Raw genomic sequence first — 25,941 nt, 5'->3', positions numbered from 1 at the left:
CTCTCGTATCCTGTGCATGTTTCAGGATTCTGGTTACCTTGAGGAACACCCGTGACCACAAAACCCTTAACTTATGTTTCAACCCTGCCACTAGGCCATAACAATTCTACCCATAGCAGTCTGGATTTGTGTCAAGGGCTGCTACTGACAACCATTATTTGTGGTTCTGGAGTGCTCACCATAAACCTCCACCTCTCAGAGATGAAACCTGTCTGTATTTGGAGCTTCCCTGGAAGTATGTGTCCTATAATGGATATCCTGAGCCCATAACTGCTGGCAAGGACACTCAAAGACAGATAAAAGATGGATTCAGAAACCTGGTTGTGTTCTCAAGATGCTGAGACTTGCATTGCTGTAGGAACATGAGATACTACTACCATGTGGGCCTAGTTGATACTGGAGGGATTGAGAGCTGAATGTAATGATGACCAGGCATGTTCAGTTGAAGGCTGAATCTGGAATCAAGGTGTATGAGTTGTGAGATGAAATGGGGATCAGCATTGTGAAAAGGGGACTCAGAGAAGATGCTCAAGAGAGGCAAGGGGTAGTCTTAAAAAATCAGAGGACTTTGACAAGAAACATTAATGAAGAATATTTCTCTCTCTTCAAAAATGCTGTGTCGTCAATTTTTTAAAAATAATTGTGAAACATATATGTCATTATGGGTGCATATCCTCAGAATATTACTGAAGGGAGGAGACAAATGAGGGAGATAAAGCATTCTGCGGCTGAAAGCAGGGTGGGGCTTGGAAGTTGTATAAACCCTAGCTATGCAAAAGTGTTGAGACACAGAGTTTGGAAGGCAAATACATTTTTAATTCTCAGGTCTGATCTTTCAATCTAAATAAATTAGCCAATATATTTTCAGCCCAAAGACAAATTTTACCAAACTGAAGGCCACATGACAAGCTGGGTATAATTACAGTAGGCATTCCTTTAAGAATCAAGTCAACTATGTCTCATAGATCATATCAATGAGCAACCAGGACATTAGCTCACATTTTTTTCTAAAAGATCAATTTAAAATCCCCATAAGAACATAAGAAATTGCCATACTGGGTCAGACTGGGTCAGACTAAGGGTCCCATCAAGCCCAGCATCCTGTTTCCAACAACATCCTGTTTCCAACAACAAGTACCTGGCAAGTACCCAAACACTAAGTAGATCCCATGCTACTGATGCCAGTAATAGTAGTGGCTATTCCCTAAGTCAATGAGATTAATAGCAGTTAATGGACTTCTCCTCCAAGAACTTATCCAAACCTTTTTTAAACCCAGCTACACTAACTGCCCTTACCACATCCTCTGGCAACAAATTCCAGAGCTTAATTGTGCAATGAGTGAAAAAGAAATTTCTCTGATTAGTTTTAAATGTGCTACTTGCTAACTTCAATGAGTGCCCCCTTGCCTTCTATTATCCAAAAGTGTAAATAACCAATTCACATTTACCTGCTCTAGACCTCTCATGATTTTAAACACCTCTGTCATATCCCACCTCAGTCATCTCTTCTTTAAGCTGAACAGCCCTAACCTCTTTAGCCTTTCTTCATAGGGAAGCTGTTTCATCCCCTTTATCATCACATAATTGCAGTGCAATTATATCTTTTTTGAGATGTGGTGACCAGAATTGTACACAGTACTCAAGTGCGGTCTCACCATGGAGCGATACAGAGGCATTATGACATTTTCCGTTTTATTCATCATTCCTTTTCTAATAATTCCCAACATTCTGTTTGCTTTTTTGACTGCTGCAGCACACTGAGCTGACGATTTCAATCTATTATCCACTATGATGCCTAGATCTTTTTCCTGGGTGGAAACTCCTAATATGGAACCTAACATCATGTAACAACAGCATGGGTTATTTTTCTCTGTATGCAACACCTTGCAATTGTCCACATTAAATTTCATCTGCCATTTGGATGCCCAATCTTCCAATCTCCTGCTATTTATCACAATCCACTTGTGATTTAACTACTCTGAATAATTTTGTATCATCTGCAAATTTCATTACCTCACGCATCATATTCCTTTCCAGATCATTTATAAATATATTGAAAATACCGGTCCAAGTACAGATCCCTGAGATACTCCACTGTTTACTCTTTTCCACTGAGAAAATCAATCATTTCATTCTACTCTCTGTTTCCTATCTTTTAACCAGTTTGTAATCCACAAAAGAACATCACCTCCTATCCCATGACTTTTTAGTTTTCTTGGAAGCCTTTCATGAGGGACTTTGTCAAATGCCTTCTGAAAATCCAAATACACATCATCTCCCAGTTCACCTTTCTCCACATGTTTATTAACCACTTAAAAAAGTTGAAGCAGATTTGTGTGGCAAGACTTCCCTTGAATAAATCCATGTTTACTGTATTCTATTAAACCATGTCTTTCTCTATGTTCTGTGATTTTGATCTTTTGAATAGTTTCCACTATTTTTCCCAGCACTGAAGTCAGGCTCACTGGTCTATAGTTTCCTGGATCGCCCTGGAGCCCTTTTTTGTAATTGGTGTTACATTGGCCACCCTCCAGTCTTCAGTTATAATGGATGATTTTAATAATAGGTTACAAATTTAAAAAAATAGATCAGAAATGTCACTTCTGAGTTCTTTCAGAGAATGCATACCATCTGGTCCAGGTGATTTGCTACTCTTTAGTTTGTCAATAAGAACATAAGAAATTGCCATGCTGGGACAGACCAAGGGTCCATCAAGCCCAGCATCCTGTTTCCAACAGAGGCCAAAAACCAGGCCACAAGAACCTGGCAATTACCCAAACACTAAGAAGAACCCATGCTACTTATGCAATTAATAGCAGTGGCTATTCCCTAAGTATGATTGATTAATAGCCATTAATGGCCTTCTCCTCCAAGAACTTATCCAAACCTTTTTTGAACCCAGCTACATTAACTGCACTAACTACCTTCTCTGGCAACAAATTCCAGAGCTTTATTGTGCGTTGAGTGAAAAAGAATTTTCTCCGATTAGTCTTAAATGTGTTACTTGCTAACTTCATGGAATGCCCCCTAGTCCTTCTATTATTCGAAAGTGTAAATAACCGAGTCACATCTACTCATTCAAGACCTCTCATGATCTTAAAGACCTCTATCATAACCCCCCTCAGCCGTCTCTTCTCCAAGCTGAACAGCCCTAACCTCTTCAGCCTTTCCTCATAGGGGAGCTGTTCTATCCCCTTTATCATTTTGGTTGCCCTTCTCTGTACCTTCTCCATCGCAACTATATCTTTTTTGAGATGTGGCGACCAGAATTGTACACAGTATTCAAGGTGCGGTCTCACCATGGAGCGATACAGAGGCATTATGACATTTTCCATTCTATTAACCATTCCCTTCCTAATAATTCCTAACATTCTATTTGCTTTTTTGACTGCTGCAGCACACTGAGCCGACAATTTTAAAGTATTATCCACTATGATGCCTAGATCTTTTTCCTGGGTGGTAGCTCCTAATATGGAACCTAACATTGTGTAACTACAGCAAGGGTTATTTTTCCCTATGTGCAACACCTTGCACTTGTCTACATTAAATTTCATCTGCCATTTGGATGCCCAATCTTCCAGTCTTGCAAGGTCCTCCTGTAATGTATCACAGTCTGCCTGTGATTTAACTACTCTGAATAATTTTGTATCATCCGCAAATTTGATAACCTCACTCGTGGTATTCCTTTCCAGATCATTTATATATATATTGAAAAGCACCGGTCCCAATACAGATCCCTGAGGTACTCCACTGTTTACCCTTTTCCACTGAGAATATTGACCATTTAATCCTACTCTCTGTTTCCTGTCTTTTAACCAGTTTGTAATCCACGAAAGGACATCGCCTCCTATCCCATGACTTTTTAGTTTTCGTAGAAGCCTCTCATGAGGGACTTTGTCAAACGCCTTCTGAAAATCCAAATACACTACATCTACCGGTTCACCTTTATCCACATGTTTATTAACCCCTTCAAAAAAATGAAGCAGATTTGTTAGGCAAGACTTCCCTTGGGTAAATCCATGTTGACTATGTCCCATTAAATCATGTCTTTCTATATGCTCTACAATTTTGATCTTGAGAATAGTTTCCACTATTTTTCTCGGCACTGAAGTCAGGCTCACTGGTCTATAATTACCCGGATCGCCCCTGGAGCCTTTTTTAAATATTGGGGTTACATTGGCCACCCTCCAGTCTTCAGGTACAATGGATGATTTTAATGATAGGTTACAAATTTTAACTAATAGATCAGAAATTTCATTTTTGAGTTCCTTCAGAACCCTAGGATGCAATACATCCGGTCCAGGTGATTTGCTACTCTTTAGTTTGTCAATCTGGCCTACTACATCTTCCAGGTTCACAGTGATTTCGTTCAGTTCGTCTGAGTCATCACCCCTGAAAACCATCTCCGGAACTGGTATCTCCCCAACATCCTCATTAGTAAACACGGAGGCAAAGAATTCATTTAGTCTTTCTGCAATGGCCTTATCTTCCCTAAGAGCCCCTTTAACCCCTCTGTCATCTAATGGTCCAACCGACTCCCTCACAGGTTTCTTGCTTTGGATATATTTAAAAACGTTTTTATTATGAGTTTTTGCCTCTATGGCCAACTTCATTTCAAATTCTCTCTTCGCCTGTCTTATCAATGTTTTACACTTACCTTGACAATGCTTATGTTCTATCCTATTTTCTTCAGATGGATCCGTCTTCCAATTTTTGAAGGATGTTTTTTTGGCTAAAATAGCCTCTTTCACCTCACCTTTTAACCATGACGGTAATCGTCATGTAACTGACTCATCACCCTTGAAAACCATCTCTAGAACCGGTATCTCCCCACCATCCTCATTAGTAAACATAGAAGCAAAGAATTCATTTAGTCTTTCTACAATAGCCTTATCTTCCCTAAGAGCCCCTTTAACCCCTCGGTTATCTAATGGTCCAACCAAGTTCCTCACAGTTTTCTTGCTTCGGATATATTTTAAAAAGTTTTTATTATGAGTTTTTTCTTCTGCGGCCAACTTCATTTCAAATTCTCTCTTAGCCTGCCTTCTTAATGTTTTACACTTAACTTGACAATGCTTATGCTTTTTCCTATTTTCTTCAGATGGATCCTTCTTCAAATTTTTGAAGGATTTTTTTTGGCTAAAATAGCCAGCGCACGTAAGTACCAGGAGATATGTGCGTGGCTAGGCTGGGCATACGCCGCACGCATTATCCAAGCAGCCCAACCATGTGCATATCTCCTTATACGTGTAGAAGTGCTGGGTTCCTAAAAAGGGGCAGGGCAGGGCAGGCCAGGGGAGGACCGGGGCAGGGTCCAGGCAGGGTGGGGGCTTGCCGGGACAGTGTGCCCTGGCAGCTGGCAGGCGCGCGGAACTCACTTCTACTCATGAGAGCGGGTAAGTTTTAAAACAAAAAAATTTAGGTGAGCTGGGGGGGGTTAGGGGTCAGGGCGGAGAGCGGAAAAGGGAGGAAGGATAGTTAGGAGATTAGTGAAGCTTCCTCCTAGTCCGCTCCTATGGTACTTCTTTTTCTTTAATTTTAAATGGATGACCCCCTGTTCTGTCAATAATATTAAATATGACATACGGTTGTAACTCTCTCCCCCACCTCTGCCATCTGATTTCCCCTCTCCATATGCTGATTGGGCTGGCAGTAGGAGCAATGAGCAGTGGCAACTCAGGTCGTGATCTCCTCTGCTGCCCATAGCCCAATTGCTTTGAACAGTATGGCACTATAGGGGTCCCACAAGATTCAAAGCACTAGTGAGGTTGCAGGCAGCAGAGGAAGACAAGGCACTGTCGCTTACCTCGTCCTGGCATGATCAGAGCAGGAAGAGAAACTGGTGGGCTATAGAGAGGCTGGGAGAATCAGGGAGTATATGAAAGGGGGGAAGGGGAGGGTGGTTAGGTGTTATATTGGCACTTGGGATGAGAGGATGGGTAGCTGCAATGGAGAGAAAGAAATAACTTGGAATGGGGAAAGAGAATCAGGTTGGAGATGGGCAAAAAGAACAGGTGAAGGGCAGCAAGGCCAGAACCAGGGAGCAGATACCTTCCTCTCTCCCCTCTGAATCCTCCCTATTATCCCAGAATCTCTCTCCCCTCCTCCTCTCCACCATTCCCAAATCTGCTCTCCTGCACCTCTTTCCTCTATTCCTGATCCTCCCTCCTTCATCTCTCCCCAGCCCTGAAATCTCATCCTTTCCTCTTCCACACCAATATCTGAAAGCCCTCACCCATAAACCTCCCAAAAGAACAAAATTAATTATATATACACAAAGCAAGGTTGGCAAACTATTTTTATTATGCAAAATATATTTGAATTTATTAAGCAAAATGATTCAAATGTATTCAGATGTTTCTGCAGAATTGCAGAAACTGTCCTGCAGGATTGTCTAACTCTTACTGCAGATTCTACCCGGGAGCTGTGGCAGGAAACTGACCTGTGCTCGTAGGTTACTCCTGATGAAGGGTATAGGAATAAGAAAATATCTTCTGGGTAGATTATGCTTTAGAACAGAGAGAAGAGAATGGGGAGGATGAATGAAGAAATAAAATTAAAAAGGTAGGCAAGAAGAAGGCCAGGAAAGAATATGAAAACAAGGAGGGCAATTTGGAGCCGAGTTCTAAAAGACAGGGAGTCCAAAATCTCCGAAAATGGGGCAACCAGCTTGTATGTTGTGGAGTATGTGAGCAGATGAACGGAAGCATTGTAGACCTATTAAAGTGAATTTTAAAGCTTGGGGAAGTCACAGAAATAAGGCTATAAAGGAACAGAATGACTGAAGAGCCCAGGAGAAGCAGACGCAGGAGAGTGGTGTACACGAGCAGTGTTTGTGTTGACGGTGGCAGATTTACAGATATTAATAAAGTGAGGCATAAAAGGCAGGTCCGAATTGAGAACACCACAAAATTACAGACAGAAGAGAAACAGATAGCATCAGAATTAACAAGAGACTGAATACAGAATTGCTGCCAATGAGGTATTTCTGGCCCAGGGAAGGGACCTCACTGTGAAACATTGAAGGTAGCAGAGACAAAACCTTAAAATGATTTGCTGAAGAGAAGGCAGACTATGAAATACTGAATCAAAATGATGTACAATTATCTCTGCTGTGTTTTGATAATTTCCTATAACATGCTTGGCTGAACTTCAGCTAGATTTCGATATTCTAGCTGAGAGCATGAATGATAATTAAAAGCAGCAGTGCTAGCAGAACAAGTTTTAGATAATTCAGTTGGCAGTTGAAACAAATAATCATTAGGATGTTCATTTTCTGTACTAATTTTTATTTCATTCCTGGAGGGATGCTTTTTTTTTTGTAAATAAAATCATGGATTGACCTCAATAGTATCTCACAGATGTAGAATGCCATTGCTTTGGGAGCTATCCTCGTCTAGGAAGGAAGACAGAGAAGACATAAGACATTCGAGAGAAAGTGTCTTTAACCCTCACCTGGAGTCCCATTTGGATCACCTTCAGGGCTCGTCCGTGAAAATGAAAGTGCTGCTAATCCTTCTCTGTTTTCTGGTTATTGATATTTTCCACAGGGTGACTAGAGACACCCGTGGCATCAGTCTGTTCTGTCTCCAGATGTATCAGCAAGGAGTCTGAGCAATGGGGAAGCTGAAATTGCCACCCTTCTGTTTCTATTGCATTATAATTTGTTAAAATCAAACCAGGCATCAGAAAGTTATCAAAATATTGGAGACCCTTAAAATGAAGGCACAGATGTGCATTCAGTGTTTGTCAAACTTATATCAGCTGCTTTGGCTGAACATGTTTGCTTGGTACTTGTTTCCATTCCTTGCTATATATATATTTTTTTTTAATATATTCAGTAATGTGAAACTTAATGAGAGTGGTATAGACCAACTGACAGCATATTTAACAACAGATCAATGTGAAGTAATAAAGAATCCCAGACTTTCTTCAGTCCCAACCTATCCTCTTTCTCCAAGTCCAGTATGGGTCCCATGTCTTATTATAATAGTCCAGCTGCTCCCTCAAGGAGTAAGTCTTTCAGTGAAGACAATCTCTGCCATTTTATGTTGCCAAAGCTCCAAACTAGGGATTCCTTTCCAAATATGAGCAATTGTTAGATGAGCAGCTTGTATGGAGTAATTAATTAATTTATTGTGTGATATTGACTGCAAAGTATCCTTACACAGATCCAGCAAACAAATTACTGGATCACTGGCAACATTCTGACATATCGCTGAAACAGTTTTCAAAGTTCATCTCCAAAAGTCCTGATCCTCCCTTCATTCCCACACACGTGTATATAACTATCCACTTGACCGCATCCCTTCCCAACACACCCTGCCTGCTTTACTAAATTTTGCAAAAAATTCTGGGGTGCGATATGTTCTATGTAAAATTCTGAACTTAAAGCTTGCAGCTTTTCCAACATATAGAGATCGTTGTGGAAGCCCTCCAAATCTTTTTCTAATCCCCACAGTCCAGGTTCTCATTCGGTCTTCATTCCAACTGTTCATTGTGGAATCAGTAATAGCCTCCCTCCCTAAAATCATTATGTAGCTGGTTATACTGTACAATTTAGAGATAATACGCTTACTGCCATCAGCACAGTATAGAAGTTCCTCAGTACCTTCACGTTCTTCCATCACAACCCCTTCAGTGAACAGTTTGAAGATATCTCTCCTAAACTGTAAATATAAATAATGCATATGGGCCAGAATTTGAAATTCCAGCCTAAGATCAAGGAAAGATTTAATACGTTTCTCACCAACCGGACACTTTGTAGTAGTGACTCTCCTGTTTCGGTGGCTGAATGAAAATTTTCAATTAATAGGGTTTCAGATGTTAATAAGAGTCACTATCAGATGTTATCAAAGTACTGAGAATGGAAAAATATGACTGTTCTTCTTCCTGCTGGGTCTTCTTTCAAAGAAATATGGGATAGAACCCACCCAGCAGTCTCCCAGGGGTAGAGAAGGAATAAGAACATAAGGCAATGTTCTTATTCCTTCTCTACCCCTGGGAGAGGCAACGTTCTTATGACTAAGTAGTATTGCCAGATATTCAGGGGCAGCCATTTAGCCGGATAAGTCTGACTTATTCGTCTAAGTAGCATTTGAATATCTACCCCTTAGCACTATTACTGTTTTACTGTCTTATTTGGAAAATACAGGTGGAAAACATGTTTTCTCAACTTTAAACTAATTGATATTTATTTCACAAAATTATATTCCTCTTAATGAGCAAAGTGGGAGCACTGACAGGAGAGGATCACCTTGCTGGTGGCTGAAAGGAATCAGTAAGTTTTTGCTCGGGACATTGTCTTTTTCAAAAATATTGGGGCAAAGTTAACTATTTGGGAATATTATTTAGTGTGTTTGTGCTTTTAATAGTCAGTAAGGCAGTGAATAAACAAGTTAGACTGTTTGTATTTTTAAATGGTCAGTCAGTAAGGCAGCTAGTAAGCAGTAGTTAGTGTGTTTATTTTTAAAAGTCTGTAAGGCAACTAGTAAGCAGAACTGAGTGTTTGTATTAAAAAAAAATAAGCAGCCAGAAGATAGAAATAAGCTAGGAGCAGTGTATACCTAAGTAAAAAGGTTGAAAAGTTCAGTTCAGTTACACCTTGGAAAGGTGTTGAGGTAGTGTGATTTGGTACCAACATTTGATAATCAAGAGAGCAGTGAGTCAATCTGGCTGACTAACTGAAGTTAGACTGTTTGGATTTCCCAACCCTCCCACCCACCCCTAGCTCATCCTTTAATTTATAGGCAGGTGCCACTTTCACAAAAAAAAAATAAAAAACAACAAAAACTTTATTGAGAGTTTGATCAGTCCCTTGTAGGCCACTACCAGACATATAGTGAATTCACTAATACATTTAAAGGACGTTAATTAGACACATTCTTACTCCCATAGCAACCTAAAACTTAACTAGGAACTGAACAAAATTGAGATGAAGGCAGCAGCCCAGCAGCAAGAGGGGGGCTTTTGCATCGAGTGTCACATGTATGATTTTTTACCCGCTGGTGAGTTCTACATGTGCATGCGATGCAAAGAGCTCCTGGCTCTCAGAGAACGAGTCCGATCTCTGGAGGCTAGAGTGGCAGACTTGGAGGAGCTGAGGCAGACAGAGAGGTATATAGATGAGACCTTCAGGGTCATAGTAGCCAAGTCCCAACTTCAGACTGGCAGCCCTGGTGCTGCCTTGGAGGAAGAAGGTCTCATGATTGGAGGGCATCAACCTGGTGGAGCAGGAAAGGATCCTGTAGCAAGGTCCTGCTCTCCAGGAGATGCACTGTCCTTTCGCACCGAGGATATCTCCCCAAGGCCTACTGCCCAGGAGGGAAGGGTTAGGTCGGCTGTCATAGTTGGTGATTCGATTATTAGGAATGTAGGTAGCTGGGTGGCTGGTGGGCATGAGGATCGCCTGGTAACATGCCTACCTGGTGCGAAGGTGGCGGACCTCATACGTCACCTAGATAGGATTTTAGACAGTGCTGGGGAGCTGGCTGTCGTGGTACATGTGGGCACCAACGACATAGGAAAATGTGGGAGGGAGGTTCTGGAAGCCAAATTTAAGCTCTTAGGTAGAAAGCTTAAATCCAGAACCTCCAGGGTAGCATTCTTTGAAATGCTCCCTGATCCACGCGCAAGTGACTAGAGGCAGACAGAGCTCCGGAGTCTCAATGCGTGGATGAGACGATGGTACAAGGAAGAGGGATTCAGTTTTGTTAGGAACTGGGGAACCTTTTGGGGAAGGGGGAGTCTCTTCTGAAGGGATGGGCTCCACCTTAACCAGGGGTGGAACCAGACTGCTGGCGCTAACCTTTAAAAAGGAGATAGAGCAGCTTTTAAACTAGAACAAAGGGGAAAGCCGACAGTCGCTCAGCAGTGCATGGTTCGGAGAGAGGTATCTTCAAAGGATACTAATGATGCATTTGAATTAGGGCATCTCGACAGTGAGGTTCCAATTATAAGAAAAGTAGTCCAAGTGCCTGTAACTAAAAACCCACCTGAGCTAAAAAATTCTAACTTATCCCTATCAATTAAAAAGCAGAATGAAAATACAAACAAAAAACAAACTGAAATGTTTGTATGCTAATGCCAGAAATCCAAGAAGTAAGATGGGAGAATTAGAATGTATAGCAGTGAATGATGACAGACTTAATTGGCATCTCAGAGACATGGTGGAAGGAGGATAACCAATGGGACAGTGCTATACTGGGGTACAAATTATATCGCAATGACAGAGAGGAGCACCCGGGAGGCGCTGTGGCACTTTATGTCCAGGATGGCATAGAGTCCAACAGGATGAACATCCTGCATGAGACTAAATGCAAAATTGAATCTTTATGGGTAGAAATCCCTTGTGTGTCGGGGAAGACTATAGTGATAGGAGTATACTACCGTCTACCTGGTCAAGATGGTGAGACGGACAGTGAAATGCTAAGAGAAATTAGGTAAGCTAACCAAACTGGTAGTGCGGTAATAATGGGAGACTTCAATTACCCCAATATTGACTGGGTAAATGTATCATCGGGACTTGCTAGAGAGATAATGTTCCTGGATGGAATAAATGATAGCTTTATGGAGCAATTGGTTCAGGAACTGACGAGAGAGGGAAGAATTTTAGATCTAATTCTCAGTGGAGCACAGGACTTGGTGAGAGAGGTAATGGTGGTGGGGCCGCTTGGCAATAGTGATCATAATATGATCAAATTTGAATTAATGACTGGAAGAGGAACAGTATGCAAATCCACGGCTCTCGTGCTAAACTTTCAAAAGGGAAACTTTGATAAAATGAGAAAAATTGTTAGAAAAAAACTGAAAGGAGCAGCTACAAAGGTAAAAAGTGTGCAAGAGGCGTGGTCATTGTTAAAAAATACTATTCTAGAAGCACAGTCCAGATGTATTCCACACATTAAGAAAGGTGGAAAGAAGGCAAAACGATTACCGGCATGGTTAAAAGGGGAGGTGAAAGAAGCTATTTTAGCCAAAAGATCTTCATTCAAAAATTGGAAGAAGGATCCAACAGAAGAAAATAGGATAATGCATAAACGTTGGCAAGTTAAATGTAAGACATTGATAAGACAGGCTAAGAGAGAATTTTAAAAGAAGTTGGCCGTAGAGGCAAAAACTCACAGTAAAAACTTTTTAAAATATATCTGAAGCAGAAAGCCTGTGAGGGAGTCAGTTGGACCATTTGATGATCGAGGGGTTAAAGGGGCACTTAGTGAAGATAAGGCCATCGTGGAAAGATTAAATTATTTCTTTGCTTCGGTGTTTACTGAAGAGGATGTTGGAGAGGTACCTGTACTGGAGAAGGTTTTCATGGGTAATGATTCAGATGGACTGAATCAAATCACGGTGAACCTAGAAGATGTGGTAGACCTGATTGACAAACTGAAAAGTAGTAAATCACCTGGACCGGATGTTATACACCCCAGAGTTCTGAAGGAACTTGAAATGAAATTTCAGGAAATGAAATTTCAGAACTATTAGTAAAAATTTGTAACCTATCATTAAAATCATCCATTGTACCTGAAGACTGGAGGATAGCTAATCTAACCCCAATATTTAAAAAGGGCTCCAGGGGCGATCCGGGAAACTACAGACCGGTTAACCTGACTTCAGTGCCAGGAAAAATAGTGGAAAGTGTTCTAAACATCAAAATCACAGAACATATAGAAAGACATGGTTTAATGGAACAAAGTCAGCATGGCTTTACCCAAGGCAAGTCTTGCCTCACAAATCTGCTTCACTTTTTTGAAGGAGTTAATAAACATGTGGATAAAGGTGAACTGGTAGATGTAGTATATTTATTTATTTATTTATTTATTTATTTATTTAAAAACTTTTATATACCGGTATTAGTATGCATACATCATACCGGTTTACAATGTAACTTTAAAGGTAGAAATTACAATGAACAGGGAGGGCGAACAAGGAGGAGTATACAAAGAGCAGGAGGTGGAGGAATTAAAGCAATAAATAAAAACTGCAACGGACTATTTACAGGAATATACAAGGCGTAGGCAAGATACTTGCAGAAGTCCGTGTACTTAATCAGGGTAGGCTTGTCGGAAGAGCCATGTTTTAAGATTTTTTCTGAACTTGGCGTAACATGGCTCTAGCCTGAGAGTGGTAGGGAGGGCGTTCCATTGTTTAGGGCCTGCAATGGATAGTGCACGGTCCCTAGTAGAGGAGAGGTGGGCTTTTTTCAAAGGGGGAATGGAGAGGGTGCCTTTGTTGACAGTGCGAGTGGGTCGTTCAGTGCGTATAGGACGAAAGGGTTCATCCAACCAATTGGAATTGTGCGAGTGGATGGACTTGTGCACTATGGGGCGGATTTTCAGCGCCCTGCTCGCCTAAATCCGCCCAAAACTGGGCGGATTTAGGCGAGCAGGGCCCTGCGCGCCGGTAAGCCTATTTTACATAGGCCTACCGGCGCGCGCAGACCCCGGGACTCGCGTACGTCCCGGGGTTTTCGGAGGGGGGCGTGTCGGGGGCGTGTCGGGGAGCGGGCCCGGTCGACGCGGCGTTTCGGGGGCGTGTCGGCCGCGTTTTGGGGGCGGGTACGGGGCGTGGCTATGGCCCGGGGGCGTGGCCGCGCCCTCCGTACCCGCCCCCAGGTCGCGGCCCGGCGCGCAGCAGGCCCGCTGGCGCGCGGGGATTTACGTCTCCCTCCGGGAGGCGTAAATCCCCCGACAACGGTAAGGGGGGGGGTGTAGACAGGGCCGGGTGGGTGGGTTAGGTAGGGGAAGGGAGGGTAAGGTGAGGGGAGGGCAAAGGAAAGTTCCCTCCGAGGCCGCTCCGATTTCGGAGCGGCCTTGGAGGGAACGGGGGGAGGCAAGCGCGGCTCGGCGCACGCAGGCTATACAAAATCGATAGCCTTGCGCGCGCCGATCCAGGATTTTAGTGGATACGCGCGGCTCCGCGCGTATCTACTAAAATCCAGCGTACTTTTGCTTGAGTCTGATGCGCAAGCAAAAGTAGGCTGTTCGCACGCCTCTTAAAATCTACCCCTATGGTTAGAATTTTGAAGAGAATTCGGGATGCGATGGGGAGCCAGTGGAGTTCTTTGAGTATTGGGGTAATGTGATCAGCTTTCCTTGAGTTGGTGATGACCCTGGCGATGGCATTCTGGAGCATTTGTAAGGGCTTGGTGGTGGAGGAGGGTAGGCCAAGGAAGAGGGCATTACAGTAGTCCAGCTTAGAGGAAAGGGTGGCTTGGACGACGGTGCGGAAGTCATGATAGTGGAGGAGGGGTCTGAGTTTCTTCAGGATGTGAAGCTTGAAGAAACCTTCTTTGAGGATGGAGTTGATCTGTTTTTTGAGATTGAGTTGTTGATCTATGATAACCCCAAGGTCTCTTACTGTGGGTTGGGGTGTTATGACGTTGAAAGCTGGATCGTTGGAGATCGGTGGTTTGGGAGGGAGGTGAGGAGAGATAAGGAGCAGCTCTGTTTTGGAGGAGTTTAGAGCGAGGTGGATGTTGGTGAGGAAGTCATTGATGTTGGCAAGACATGTGTTCCAGAAGGCAAGGGCATCTGAGAGAGAGTTGTGAATGGGAATGACGATTTGAACGTCATCTGCATAGAGGTAGAATTTGAGGCCGAGGTCTGTGAGGAGCTGACATAGAGGTGTGAGATAAATGTTGAAAAGGGTGGAGGAGAGGGAGGAGCCTTGTGGGACACCTTGAGACAAGGGATAGAGTGTGGAGTTGGCGTTTCCTATCTTGACGGAGAACTTTCTGTTAGATAAGTAGGATTTAAACCATAGTAGGGCTAGGCCTGAGATGCCTATTTCGGATAGCCGGTTGATGAGGAGGTTATGGTTGATGGTATCAAAGGCAGCTGAGATGTCGAGTAGGGCGAGGAGGTAACAGTTGCCTCGGTCCATGCCTATGAGTAAGTGGTCCGTGAGGGAGAGCAGGAGGGTTTCTGTATTGAGGTATTTACGGAAGCCGTATTGGGCTGGATGCAGAATGTTGTTGCTTTCTAGATATTCTGTAAGTTGGATGTTTACAATCTTTTCCATAATTTTGGATAGGAAGGGCAGGTTAGAGATAGGGCGGAAGTTAGCGGGGTCTTTAGGGTCTAGTGTTGGTTTTTTTAGGAGGGGCTTGACAATAGCTTGTTTAAGAGCATCTGGGACAGAGCCTGAAGAGAGGGAGGAGTTTATGATGTCTGCGATGGGTTTGGATATAGTGTTCGGGATGGAGAGGAGGGATTTTGTGGGAATGGTGTCTGAAGGGTGGGAAGCTGGTTTGAGTTTTCTGAGAATAGATTCCACTTCTTTAGCGGAAGTCAGGTCAAGGGTTTGGAGGGTGGGTGAAGTGGGGGAAGGTTGGAGGGAGGGGGAAGGGGAGGTGAATGGAGAAGGGTGTTGAAATCTGCGGAGGATGTTGGTGATTTTTGTGAGGAAATACTGGGCGATTTCTTCGCTCTTAGTGGAGGCATCATTCTCAGGGATAGTGGGCTGAGAGGATTTGGTGAGGTTGGCAACATAATTGAAAAGGGCTTTCGGGTTGTACATGTATTGGTGGATCTTAGCTGAAAAGTAGTCTCTTTTTGTTTTGAGGGTGGTTATTCTATATTGGTGAAGGGTAGTTTTGAAACTTGAGGCGAGTTGGGGTGAGGGGGCTTTACGCCAGTTTCTCTCACGCTGCCTGAGGGTATTTTTTAGGGATCTTAGTTCAGTCGTGTACCAGGGTTGATGATTTTTTGTGGGTTGGGTAATGTTACGTCTGGAGATGGGGCATAGTTTGTCAGCAATTTCAAGAGTCATGCTGAGCCAGGATTTGATGGCAGTCTCTGGACTGGAGCAGTCAAGGCTAGTGGATGTGTTGGAAATGGCAAGAGCCAGTTCATCTCCAGAGCAGGGTTTCCTGAAGGTGGTGTTGTTTGAGGGAGTGGGGGTAGTAGGGAAGTTAAGGGGGAGGAGGGCTTTTATGAGGAAGTGGTCGGACCAAGGTACAGGGGAGCAGGTGGGGGGGTGGGATGGTAGGAAGCAGTGGTTGATGAATATAAGGTCAAGGGAGTGACCAGCTTGGTGCGTGGGGGAGGCAACAATTTGTCTAAGGCCTAGAGCTTGGAGTGCAGTAAGGAATGCCTCACAAGAAGGGGTAAGGGGGGTGGCATCGACATGGAGGTTGAAGTCTCCTAGTATGATGGAAGGGATTTCAATGTTTATGTTGGCAGATAAGAATTCAATTAAGGGGGAGGGGTCCCGTTCGATGGATCCAGGAGGGGCATAAATGAGACAGATTTGCAGTGAGGGGGCTTTGAAGAGGCCAATTTCTAGCTTGGAGGGTGATGTGGTGTGGGAGAGTTTGAGATTAAGGTGTTTCTTGAAGGCTAGGAGGATGCCACCTCCTCTTTTCTTGGGTCTTGGAATGGATAGGAATTCGTAGGATTGTGTAGGTAGCTGGTTCAGGAGGACAATGTCTGTTTCTTTGAGCCAGGTTTCCGTGATGGCACAGATGTCTGGCTTGGTGTCAGTGAGGAGGTCATTTAGGATGGGGGTTTTTTTGGAGAGTGATTGGGCGTTGAACAGAATGATGGAGAGGGTAGTGAGTCCAAGGAATTGGTTGAGGGGGGGTAGTGAGGATAGGGAGGAGGGATTTGTAGGGGGGGGTGGGACGGGGGGGGATGGGAATGAGGGAGTCTGTTGTGGGGGAGGTGGATGCGGTTGATGTGTTGTGTGGTCATAGTGGGTGAGTAGGCAAAGGAGGAGGGAGGGAGAGGGGGTAGGTAAAAAGGAAACTGAGAGGATATAGGGTAGTACAAGGCGGGGATTAAGGTGTCAAGGAGTTAAACTGAGAGAAGGGCACTGAGGGAAGGGCACAAAGCTGATTAGGTAGGGTAAGAGGTGTAAATAGTGTACCATGCAGGTTATACAATGCAGGTCAGACAATGCAGGTTATACAGCTTAGATAACATGCACAAATAACAGAATAGAGCAATTTAAGGTGTTAGGGGGGAGCAGTCCAGTGGCTGGGAGGCAGGCTCATGAGCACCTGTGAGAGGTGAGATAGGCACTTTGCGGAGGTGCCCACTCACTCGGAGGTCCTGGAGCTGGATGGGTCTTGGCTGAGAGGCTGGCAAGTGAGCAGCGATACCTCAGGGTCAAAAGGGACTGCTGGGTGAGAAGGAGGTCCGTGTAGTACTTTAGGGTCTTCCAGGGTCCTTCAGGGCAGTCCGAAGGGGCTGCCCGAAGGGGCGCTCAAAGGGGCAGGCCCCTTTGTCGCGCTCCTTCGGCGCGTGACGCTAGGCGCGTGACGCTTGACCAGGTTAGATTTTTATAGATGACTCTTTTCTGTGTCGCTCAAAAGTTATGTCATCAATATGGGTCTAGCATCCAGCACAGAGATTTAAAAGCGGAGTCGTTAGAAGCAGGGCAGTCTTCCAGCTGGGGGAGGGGTCAACAGCCACGAGGTGGAGGAGGAGGAGAGGGTCCAATGGAGGGCTGGGTGCAGGAAACAGCTCAATCCAAGCCCTGGTTCCTGGCTTGCAGAGCAGAGAAAAGAAAGGCAAGTACCTGTACGGAGATTTAAAAGCACATTCGTTAGAAGCAGGGCAGTCTTCCAGCTGGGGGAGGGGTCAACAGCCACGAGGTGGAGGAGGAGGAGAGGGTCCAATGGAGGGCTGGGTGCAGGAAACAGCTCAATCCAAGCCCTGGATCCTGGCTTGCAGAGCAGAGAAAAGAAAGGCAAGTACCTGTACGGAGATTTAAAAGCACATTCGTTAGAAGCAGGGCAGTCTTCCAGCTGGGGGAGGGGTCAACAGCCACGAGGTGGAGGAGGAGGAGAGGGTCCAATGGAGGGCTGGGTGGATTTTCAGAAGGCGTTTGACAAAGTTCCTCATGAGAGGCTTCTAGGAAAAGTAAAAAGTCATGGGATAGGTGGCGATGTCCTTTCGTGGATTGCAAACTGGCTAAAAGACAGGAAACAGAGAGTAGGATTAAATGGACAATTTTCTCAGTGGAAGGGAGTGGGCAGTGGAGTACCTCAGGGATCCATATTGGGACCCCTACTTTTCAATATATTTATAAATGATCTGGAAGGAATATGACGAGTGAAATAATCAAATTTGCAGATGATACAAAATTGTTCAGAGTAGTTAAATCACAAGCAGATTGTGATAAATTGCAGGAAGACCTTGTGAGACTGGAAAATTGGGCATCAAAGTGGCAGATGAAATTTAATGTGGATAAGTGCAAGGTGATGCATATAGGGAAAAATAACCCATGCTATAGTTACACAATGTTAAGTTCCTTATTAGGTGCTACAACCCAAGAAAGAGATCTAGGCGTCATAGTGGATAACACATTGAAATTGTCGGTTCAGTGTGCTGCGGCAGTCAAAAAAGCAAACAGAATGTTGGGAATTATTAGAAAGGAAATGGTGAATAAAACGGAAAATGTCATAATGCCTCTGTATCGCTCCATCTTGAGACCGTACCTTGAATACTGTATACAATTCTGGTCGCCGCATCTCAAAAAAGATATAATTGCGATGGAGAAGGTACAGAGAAGAGCGATCAAAATGATAAGGGGAATGGAACAGCTCCCCTATGAAGAAAGACTAAAGAGGTTAGGACTTTTCAGCTTGGAGAAGAGACAGATGAGGGGGAATATGACAGAGCTGTTTAAAATCATGAGAGGTCTAGAACAGGTAGATGTGAATCGGTTATTTACTCTTTCGGATAATAGAAAGACTAGGGGGCACTCCATGAAGTTAGCATGTGGCACATTTAAAACTAATCGGAGAAAGTTCTTTTTTACTCAACGCACAATTAAACTCTGGAATTTGTTGCCAGAGGATGTGGTTAGTACAGTTAGTATAGCTGTGTTTAAAAAAGGATTGGATAAGTTCTTGAGGAGAAGTCCATTACCTGCTATTAATTAAGTAGACTTAGAAAATAGCCACTGCTATTACTAGCAACGGTATCATGGAATAGACTTAGTTTTTGGGTACTTGCCAGGTTCTTATGGCCTGGATTGGTCACTGTTGGAAACAGGATGCTGTGCTTGATGGACCCTTGGTCTGACCCAGTATGGCATGTTCTTATGAAAGCAGTGTACAATAAAACATACATAATACAAGAATAAAAACAAACTGTAACTCAATATATAAAACCATCAATCAAACTAAGAATTTCAGCAGACCTTTAATCTAGACAAAACCGTGTTATATCATCGTCCTTCTGGGAACGGCCAGATCTTCACTAGTTTGTGGAACTTTAAATAATTTAATTCAGATGATATATCACATAGAAGACTGTTTCACAAACTAGAGGCTATAGATGAAAAGGCTTGGCTGTAGCAACAGTTTAAACATATTTCTTTCCCAGCAGTAGCCCTGAGAAGACCTAAGCACAAGTCTTGGTAGATATTAGGAAATCTTTTCCCTTAAATATTTATGACTGTTGCCTCTCAGTTATAAAAATCATAAGAACCTTAAATTTTGCTCTTTCTACTATAGGCAACTAATGTAGATGGCACAATGTGGGCAGCGCGTAATGGCTGCACCCATTTTTCCCACCCTCTTCCCCGGCCCCTCCCTTCGACCCTTACCATGCCCATAATAATCCACTATCACGCTGCTTAAGTTCGAAAGTTGCTTTTATTGTTGGTCAAATAATGGCCGCAGCCCAAACATAACATTGCAAGTTTTGCACAATAATAGATATAACATCATAACGTAACCCAATCAAACAACATTCCTTAACCTAAGGACAAAAGAGGGTTAACTCCTGGTGACCAGCGCCCCACTAGCAAGTGATGAGCCAGCACTGCTGCTGGCGAACGTGGGTACCCCTGGCCATAGAAGCCGTGGTAATGCTGCAAACACCTGGCCGTATTAGCCACAGTGTCGTCATAGGATGGGGCTTACCGTGACCTGACCTTGGAAGTCAGGGTCTTTTGGTCGAACTCCCTCAGTGACCTCTTTCCTGCCCCCACCCTCTTGGCCTTTGAAGTGTCGAGGGTCAGGGTCATAACCTGTTAGGCCTCCGGCCCGCTCATAGCCTGCTGGCCCTTGCCAAGGTCCGAGGTATAATCCTTATAATAGGCCTAGCTATCATGCTGGTCACCACGCCGCAATGCCAAGGGCTGCAACAGGTGTCTAAGGAGGTCCCTTAGGTACGACAGTGATGGGAGGGCGGGCGGGAATGCTGATTCGGCCGGTGCCAGGCAGGGAAAAGGAGCTGCCGAAGCGTGGCTTCCCCCTTTAAGGCCCAGCCCCGGCCAACCAGATGCCGCACCCCCCTCTGCTTGCATCCCTCCCCCCCCAAAGCAGTCGCGTCACTTCCTTGCTTCCCTCCCTTCACGACTTGCAGCCTTCTGCCCGTGCCCATTGTGCCTCGCTCCCTAAACAGAGTCGCGGGCTCTTAATGTTGGGGGTTGCTTTATCTCTCCTTGATTTTCCCAAAACCAACTATAAAATATTATGCTCAATTGCATCTGAAATTTGGGAAGGGAGGGGGAAAAGAAGAGTGCTGTGTGTGAACTAAGGGGGAAATCTCATATGCTCATCTGCTCAAGATGGTAAAATAGAAATGAAGAAGATGACAAATTCTGTCCTGGATAAGGAAAGCTGTTTTACAAGCAGTCATGCTCTAAGGTTGGCAACTGGTACCTATACCTGGCAGTGTGAACAGGAATAACTAGGCAGAATGGATGGGCCGGTTAGACTTTTTCTGCCATCATCTACTATTTTACTATGACAACAGTAAGCTAGGGTACCCACTATCATAATCCAAATATCTGAACCAACAAGCATCACCATAGGAGACTCAACATGATTTACTTAAAATGACGCCATTGTACATGCAATCTCCCTAGGGAGGTATTGTTCTAAGGATTGTGTAATCCTTAAGTGGTAGTTTTGTACCTTGTTTCCATCTAGAAGTAAGAATTAGCACAGCAAGCTCTGAACTCTTTTTATGGCACTGGGCCACCTCTGTGTGAAAAATGTTAAAAACAAGAAAGTTATGGGAAATGCTCTAAGAGACAAATATACTGCAGTAAGACATTACACAAAGAAAATGTAATTAGGAATAGAATGTAGAGATTTGCACACAAAGGCCTTTAAATAATCTGTTTATGTCTCCTTCTCTGTACACTACGACTGACAAGTTTCTTTCTAGTGTTCTTGATCTCCGCTGTGTTCATAGACGGACTGTGAGTTTACTACTTGCAGTTTTCCATCTCTCTCTGTTGTTACGAGTAATAGCCTTATTGGCGATAATTGCCAACCCCAGAGCTGTGGCTGGTGGGATGGGGTGGAGAGAAGCTTTGGCATTGCTGTACTCCTTCTAATCTCTTAAGAATTAATGTGGCCTGAGATCCCCAATATATAAAAAATATTTACTGTGATTATTTGACCATAGCAGCATTTTTATTTGCCAGAGGTGGTGTGCTCTTATTTAAAATCCTAAGCAAGCTGTCCTTACAGTGAAAGAAACACACCGAGTTGCACTGTTGATGTGATCTCAAAGACCATTTGGGTCCAAGGGCAATTGAGCCACAATTTTTTTTTTTTTAATCCCTTAAAATGAATCAGATAGATACAATAATAATAGCTTGCCTTCCTATCACAAAAAACAGTGATAAAGAAAACAACCAGAATACATTCATTCAGATATTATTCCCAATAACATTTTCCTTCTCTCTCTCCTTCTCCAAAATGTTCCCATCTCCTCTTGGCTGGACATAGCAAACTCTCTAACAGTCTTCCAAGCTCACATGTGCAGTTAGTCACAAACAGAAGCAATTCAGTGAAACAAACAAAAAACATGTTCTTGCTTACTGAAAAGTAAAACCTTTGGTTTGCCTGCAGGATGATGCTGTATGACTTTGGAGGTCATGCCTGGTCAGTTTATTGGTTAAGAATTACTTTTTACAATTCTAAATTGAGAATATGGCAAAAGAAACTTCTCCGTTTTATATGGAGACACAGGCCACCCAGGGTAGCAAGCGCTGTCTTATTCCAGCCTAAACTCAATGGGGGTCTAGGGATACCTAATCTTTTATGGTATTATATAGCAGCCCAGCTTCGACCCATAACAGACTGGCATAACTCTAAAGCGGTGAAACAGTGGGTTCAAATAGAACAATTATAGATGAAGGATATGCCCATTCAAGCTACCCCATGACAGTCTCGATGCTTCTGGCGCTCTTGTCCCAAATATGGCGCCCACTACTAGGCACACATTAAATCTATGGTTTGGATGGAAGCATCACTTGGTAGGTTCAACCTCATACTTTGAATCAACATTTCTCTTTCACAATCTTACTCAATTATTTAATGTTTGGAAAACTAGAGGAATATTTCTTATGGAGCATGTCTGTTTGAATGGAAAGATCCTACCATTCGATGTTCTCCAAACCAAACACCAACTGCCTCATTCAGAATTCCTTTCGTACTTACAGATTAAACATTTTATATTAGATTTGCAGGGGAGATCTCTCTTGTCACATGAGAAATCACTCTTGGAAGATTATTGATTGCAGGCTGATCATATGGGAAGATTTCTAAGATCTACATACTACTGAATACCAGCCTGAGGGACAAGCCTGCCCATATAAAAGCTTGGGAAAGTGATCTAGGATCTTCCCTTTCCAAAGAGGACTGGGCCACTATTTTTCAATCGATCAAAACTTCCTCGATCTCCTCACTATTGTTAGAAAATAGCTATAAGATATTGTTTTGATGACACTGCACACCTGTAAAGCTCCATAAGTTTAGTCCCCAGTCAAGCAATTTGTGTTGGTGGGGTTGTTCTTCCCAAGGATCTTTTATCCATATGTGGTGGGACTGTCCCCAGATCCAACGTTTTTGGCAACAGATATTCTCTGTATTATCTACGATCTTGAAGATTACCATCAGTCCTTCAAAGGCAACAGTGCTTCTGAATCTTCTGGTTCTCGATGAAAACTCATCCATTCAGACGTTAATCCAACAATTCTGCATCACCACACGAATGGAGATAGCATTGTTCTGGAAACAGGACTCTGCACCCACAAGCCAGGGAGTGTATCTTGAACAGATAGTCTGCACCATGAGCAAAATTACCACGCCTAAAAATCATAAACTTGGTAGATTCTCCTCCATATGGGACCCCTACTTGACTTGGAGACATTCGGACTTATCTTGATAGCTAAAGCAAATTGTGATCTCAAATATCAATGGTATTAATGCTGATAATGGCTTCTATGTCAGAAACATGAAAGTATCCTATGGTATATCAGGGAACACACACTCTATTGTTAATCCTTTGCTGTAATCATAGTTGTGATACAGGCAACACGGGGAGGGAAGGGGGGCAGGTTTCCTATGTAATTGTTAAATTCACACTTCTTGTCCTAGCAAACTGAATGCCACTTTATTGTGATATTTTGGCTGTTTTTGTTCTAATGGACAACAATAAAAATTGCTAATTAAAAAAAAAAAAGACTTTTTACATGACCTCAATCACTATACAGATAAAGGGCATTAGGTTGATGTTTTCAGGTGCTGACATCATTAGAACACATCTTCAGCCTAGTGGCTTAGGTGGCAATTCCCCAGGGCTAGGACTTCCGCTCCTGGGTCAGCTGGGGAGGCTATGGAGGCAGCATTCACAGCCACTGGGGTGGGGGACCAGGGCGAAGGGGAGTCATGGTCATTGCCTAACGGTAACATCTGGGGGCCTGATTCAGGATCCAGGATTGCAGGGTTCTGGAAAGAGCCTTGGTGCCAGCCCCTGGGCAAGGACTGTCATTATTGATGGTTGGGTGGGAGGAATATAAAATAAGGGAAAAGTCCTTGGGTAGCTGCGAATGAAGGTTCATATCAAAATCCCAGCCCTGGTTCCAAGTGGGCTGAAGGTACAAAGGAGCAGGAGGAAACTGTCAAGTCAAAAGAAAAAAAAAAAAAAGAATACATCTTCCTACTATCTGTTTGTCATCCATAGATTTGTATTCCAAGGCAGGCAATTTAAAGTCAAGCAGATCACAATTGCTAACAAAAGCAACAGCCTCCTGCGCAAAAAGCTTACACCAACTCAAAACAGCAGAAGGAAAACATGTGAAGCCTATCAAGAATGATCAGTTTTATTATCATCATCATTATTTATGGCACACCTACAAATCAGTCATACAATCAGGTTCCCATAGCACCCACTTCCTTCTCCCTTCTTATATGTGCTATGTTTGTACAGTTTTTTCAAACACTTCAAATTTATACTGTACACCATTTTCTTCTTGCAGATCTGTGGGGACACCAGGATATCTGGAAAAGAATATGAAATTTATTTATTTTATTTATTTAAGGTCTCTTTTATACCGACATCCGTTGACACATCGCATCGGTTTACAAAAAACAAAAACTTTTGGGCGGAGCCCTTACATATAACAGCGGAACAAGATTAACTTTTGGGCGGGGCCCTTACGTATAACCAATAGAGTACATTAAACAGGGGGGTGAAAACTAGATATAAATATAAATCAATATGAGTAAACCAACTATATACACAGATAGGAGAGTTCAAAGTACAAAAACAGCAGGCAAATTCTTAGTCTTAAATCGAAGGCATTCATAGTCATAGCTCGAGGAGTATATATTATAGAGGAATTCTCTAAAGGGGGAAATTCTAAGTGGTGGGGGGGGATATGGAGTAGGCTTGCTGGAAAAGCCAGGTTTTCAGTTTTTTTTTGAATTTGGGTGTATGTGTCTCTAGGCGTATATCATGGGGTAGGGAGTTCCATAAGGTGGGGCTGGCGAGGGAGAAAGCTCTGCTAATAGTAGAGGAGAGTTTGAAAGTTTTGATGGGTTGGGCACGAAGGGTTCCTTGAAGGGCTGGGCGGGTGGGTCTGTTGGAGATGCGGGGGAGGAGGGGGGGGTTGATCCAGTTGAGGTTGGAGTTTAACAGACTTTTATGAATGATGGAGAGTGCTTTATAAAGAATTCGTGAGTTTATTGGGAGCCAATGTAGTTCTATGAGTGTGGGGGTAATATGGTCTCTTTTTCTTGTGTTTGACAGAATCCTAGCGGCGGCGTTTTGCAAAAGTTGTAAAGGCTTGGTATGTATTGCAGGGATGCCGAGGAAGAGAGCGTTACAATAGTCTATTTTAGACAAAATGATAGACTGGAGAACTGTGCGGAAGTCGGAGAAATGAAGCAGGGGTCTGAGTTTTTTTATCGTTTGGAGCTTAAAGTAGCATTCCTTTACGATGTATTTAATGAATGGTTTAAAGGTGAGATGATTGTCAATAAGGACACCTAGGTTGCGAGTGTGCGGGGGGAAAGTGGTAGATGAGTATGCAAAAGGAATGTCTGGGAGCGGATGCCTGTTAGATATGATTAATAGTTCAGTTTTGTTGGGATTTAGAGCTAGCTGCATGTCATTGAGAAGTTGGTTGATAGAGGAGAGACAGGATTCCCAGTTCTGTAGCGCAGTTTGTAGAGAGTCAGAGAATGGGAAAATGAGTTGCACATCGTCAGCATATATGAAATGCTTGATGTGAAGGTTAGTGAGAAGCGTGGTAAGGGGAAGCATGTATATATTAAAGAGGGTAGAAGAGAGAGAGGATCCTTGGGGCACACCTTGAGGGAGACTGATGGGGTCAGATTCATTGTTGTCCACTAAAACAGTAAAGCGATTTTGGAGGTACGATTGAATCCAGGTGAGGGCATTGCCAGTAATCCCGATACTCTTCAAGATATTGAGGAGGACATCGTGATTGACTGTATCAAATGCAGCAGAAATGTCAAGCATGGCAATCAGGTAAGAGGATCCTGAGTCGGTTCCTCTGATGAGGGTATCATGTAGGGAGAGCAGTAGGGTTTCAGTACTTAAATGCTTCCTGAAACCGTGTTGGGTGGATGGGAGAATATTGTTCTGTCCTAGGTGATCAGATAGGCGTGAATTAACTAGTTTTTCCAGGACTTTAGCTAGGAGGGGTAGATTGGAG

General features: G+C 43.4%; 1 protein-coding gene across 1 annotated transcript in view; it reads right to left on the bottom strand.

Moving 5' to 3' along the window:
• Window positions 1-24,063: 24,063 nt before the first annotated feature.
• DHFR (dihydrofolate reductase) overlaps window positions 24,064-25,941 on the bottom strand; it is a 217,316-nt gene continuing 215,438 nt past the window's right edge. The window contains exon 6 of the mRNA XM_029574186.1: window positions 24,064-24,259. Within this exon, the coding sequence (XP_029430046.1) occupies window positions 24,175-24,259 (85 nt within the window). The 3' untranslated portion in view covers window positions 24,064-24,174. The remainder of the gene's footprint in view (window positions 24,260-25,941) is intronic.

Source organism: Rhinatrema bivittatum, chromosome 1, assembly GCF_901001135.1.
Source record: "Rhinatrema bivittatum chromosome 1, aRhiBiv1.1, whole genome shotgun sequence".
Classification (NCBI taxonomy): Eukaryota; Metazoa; Chordata; class Amphibia; order Gymnophiona; family Rhinatrematidae; genus Rhinatrema; species Rhinatrema bivittatum.
The sequence above is the reverse complement of the archived record's forward strand: the minus strand, read 5'-3'. Positions and strand labels throughout refer to the sequence as shown.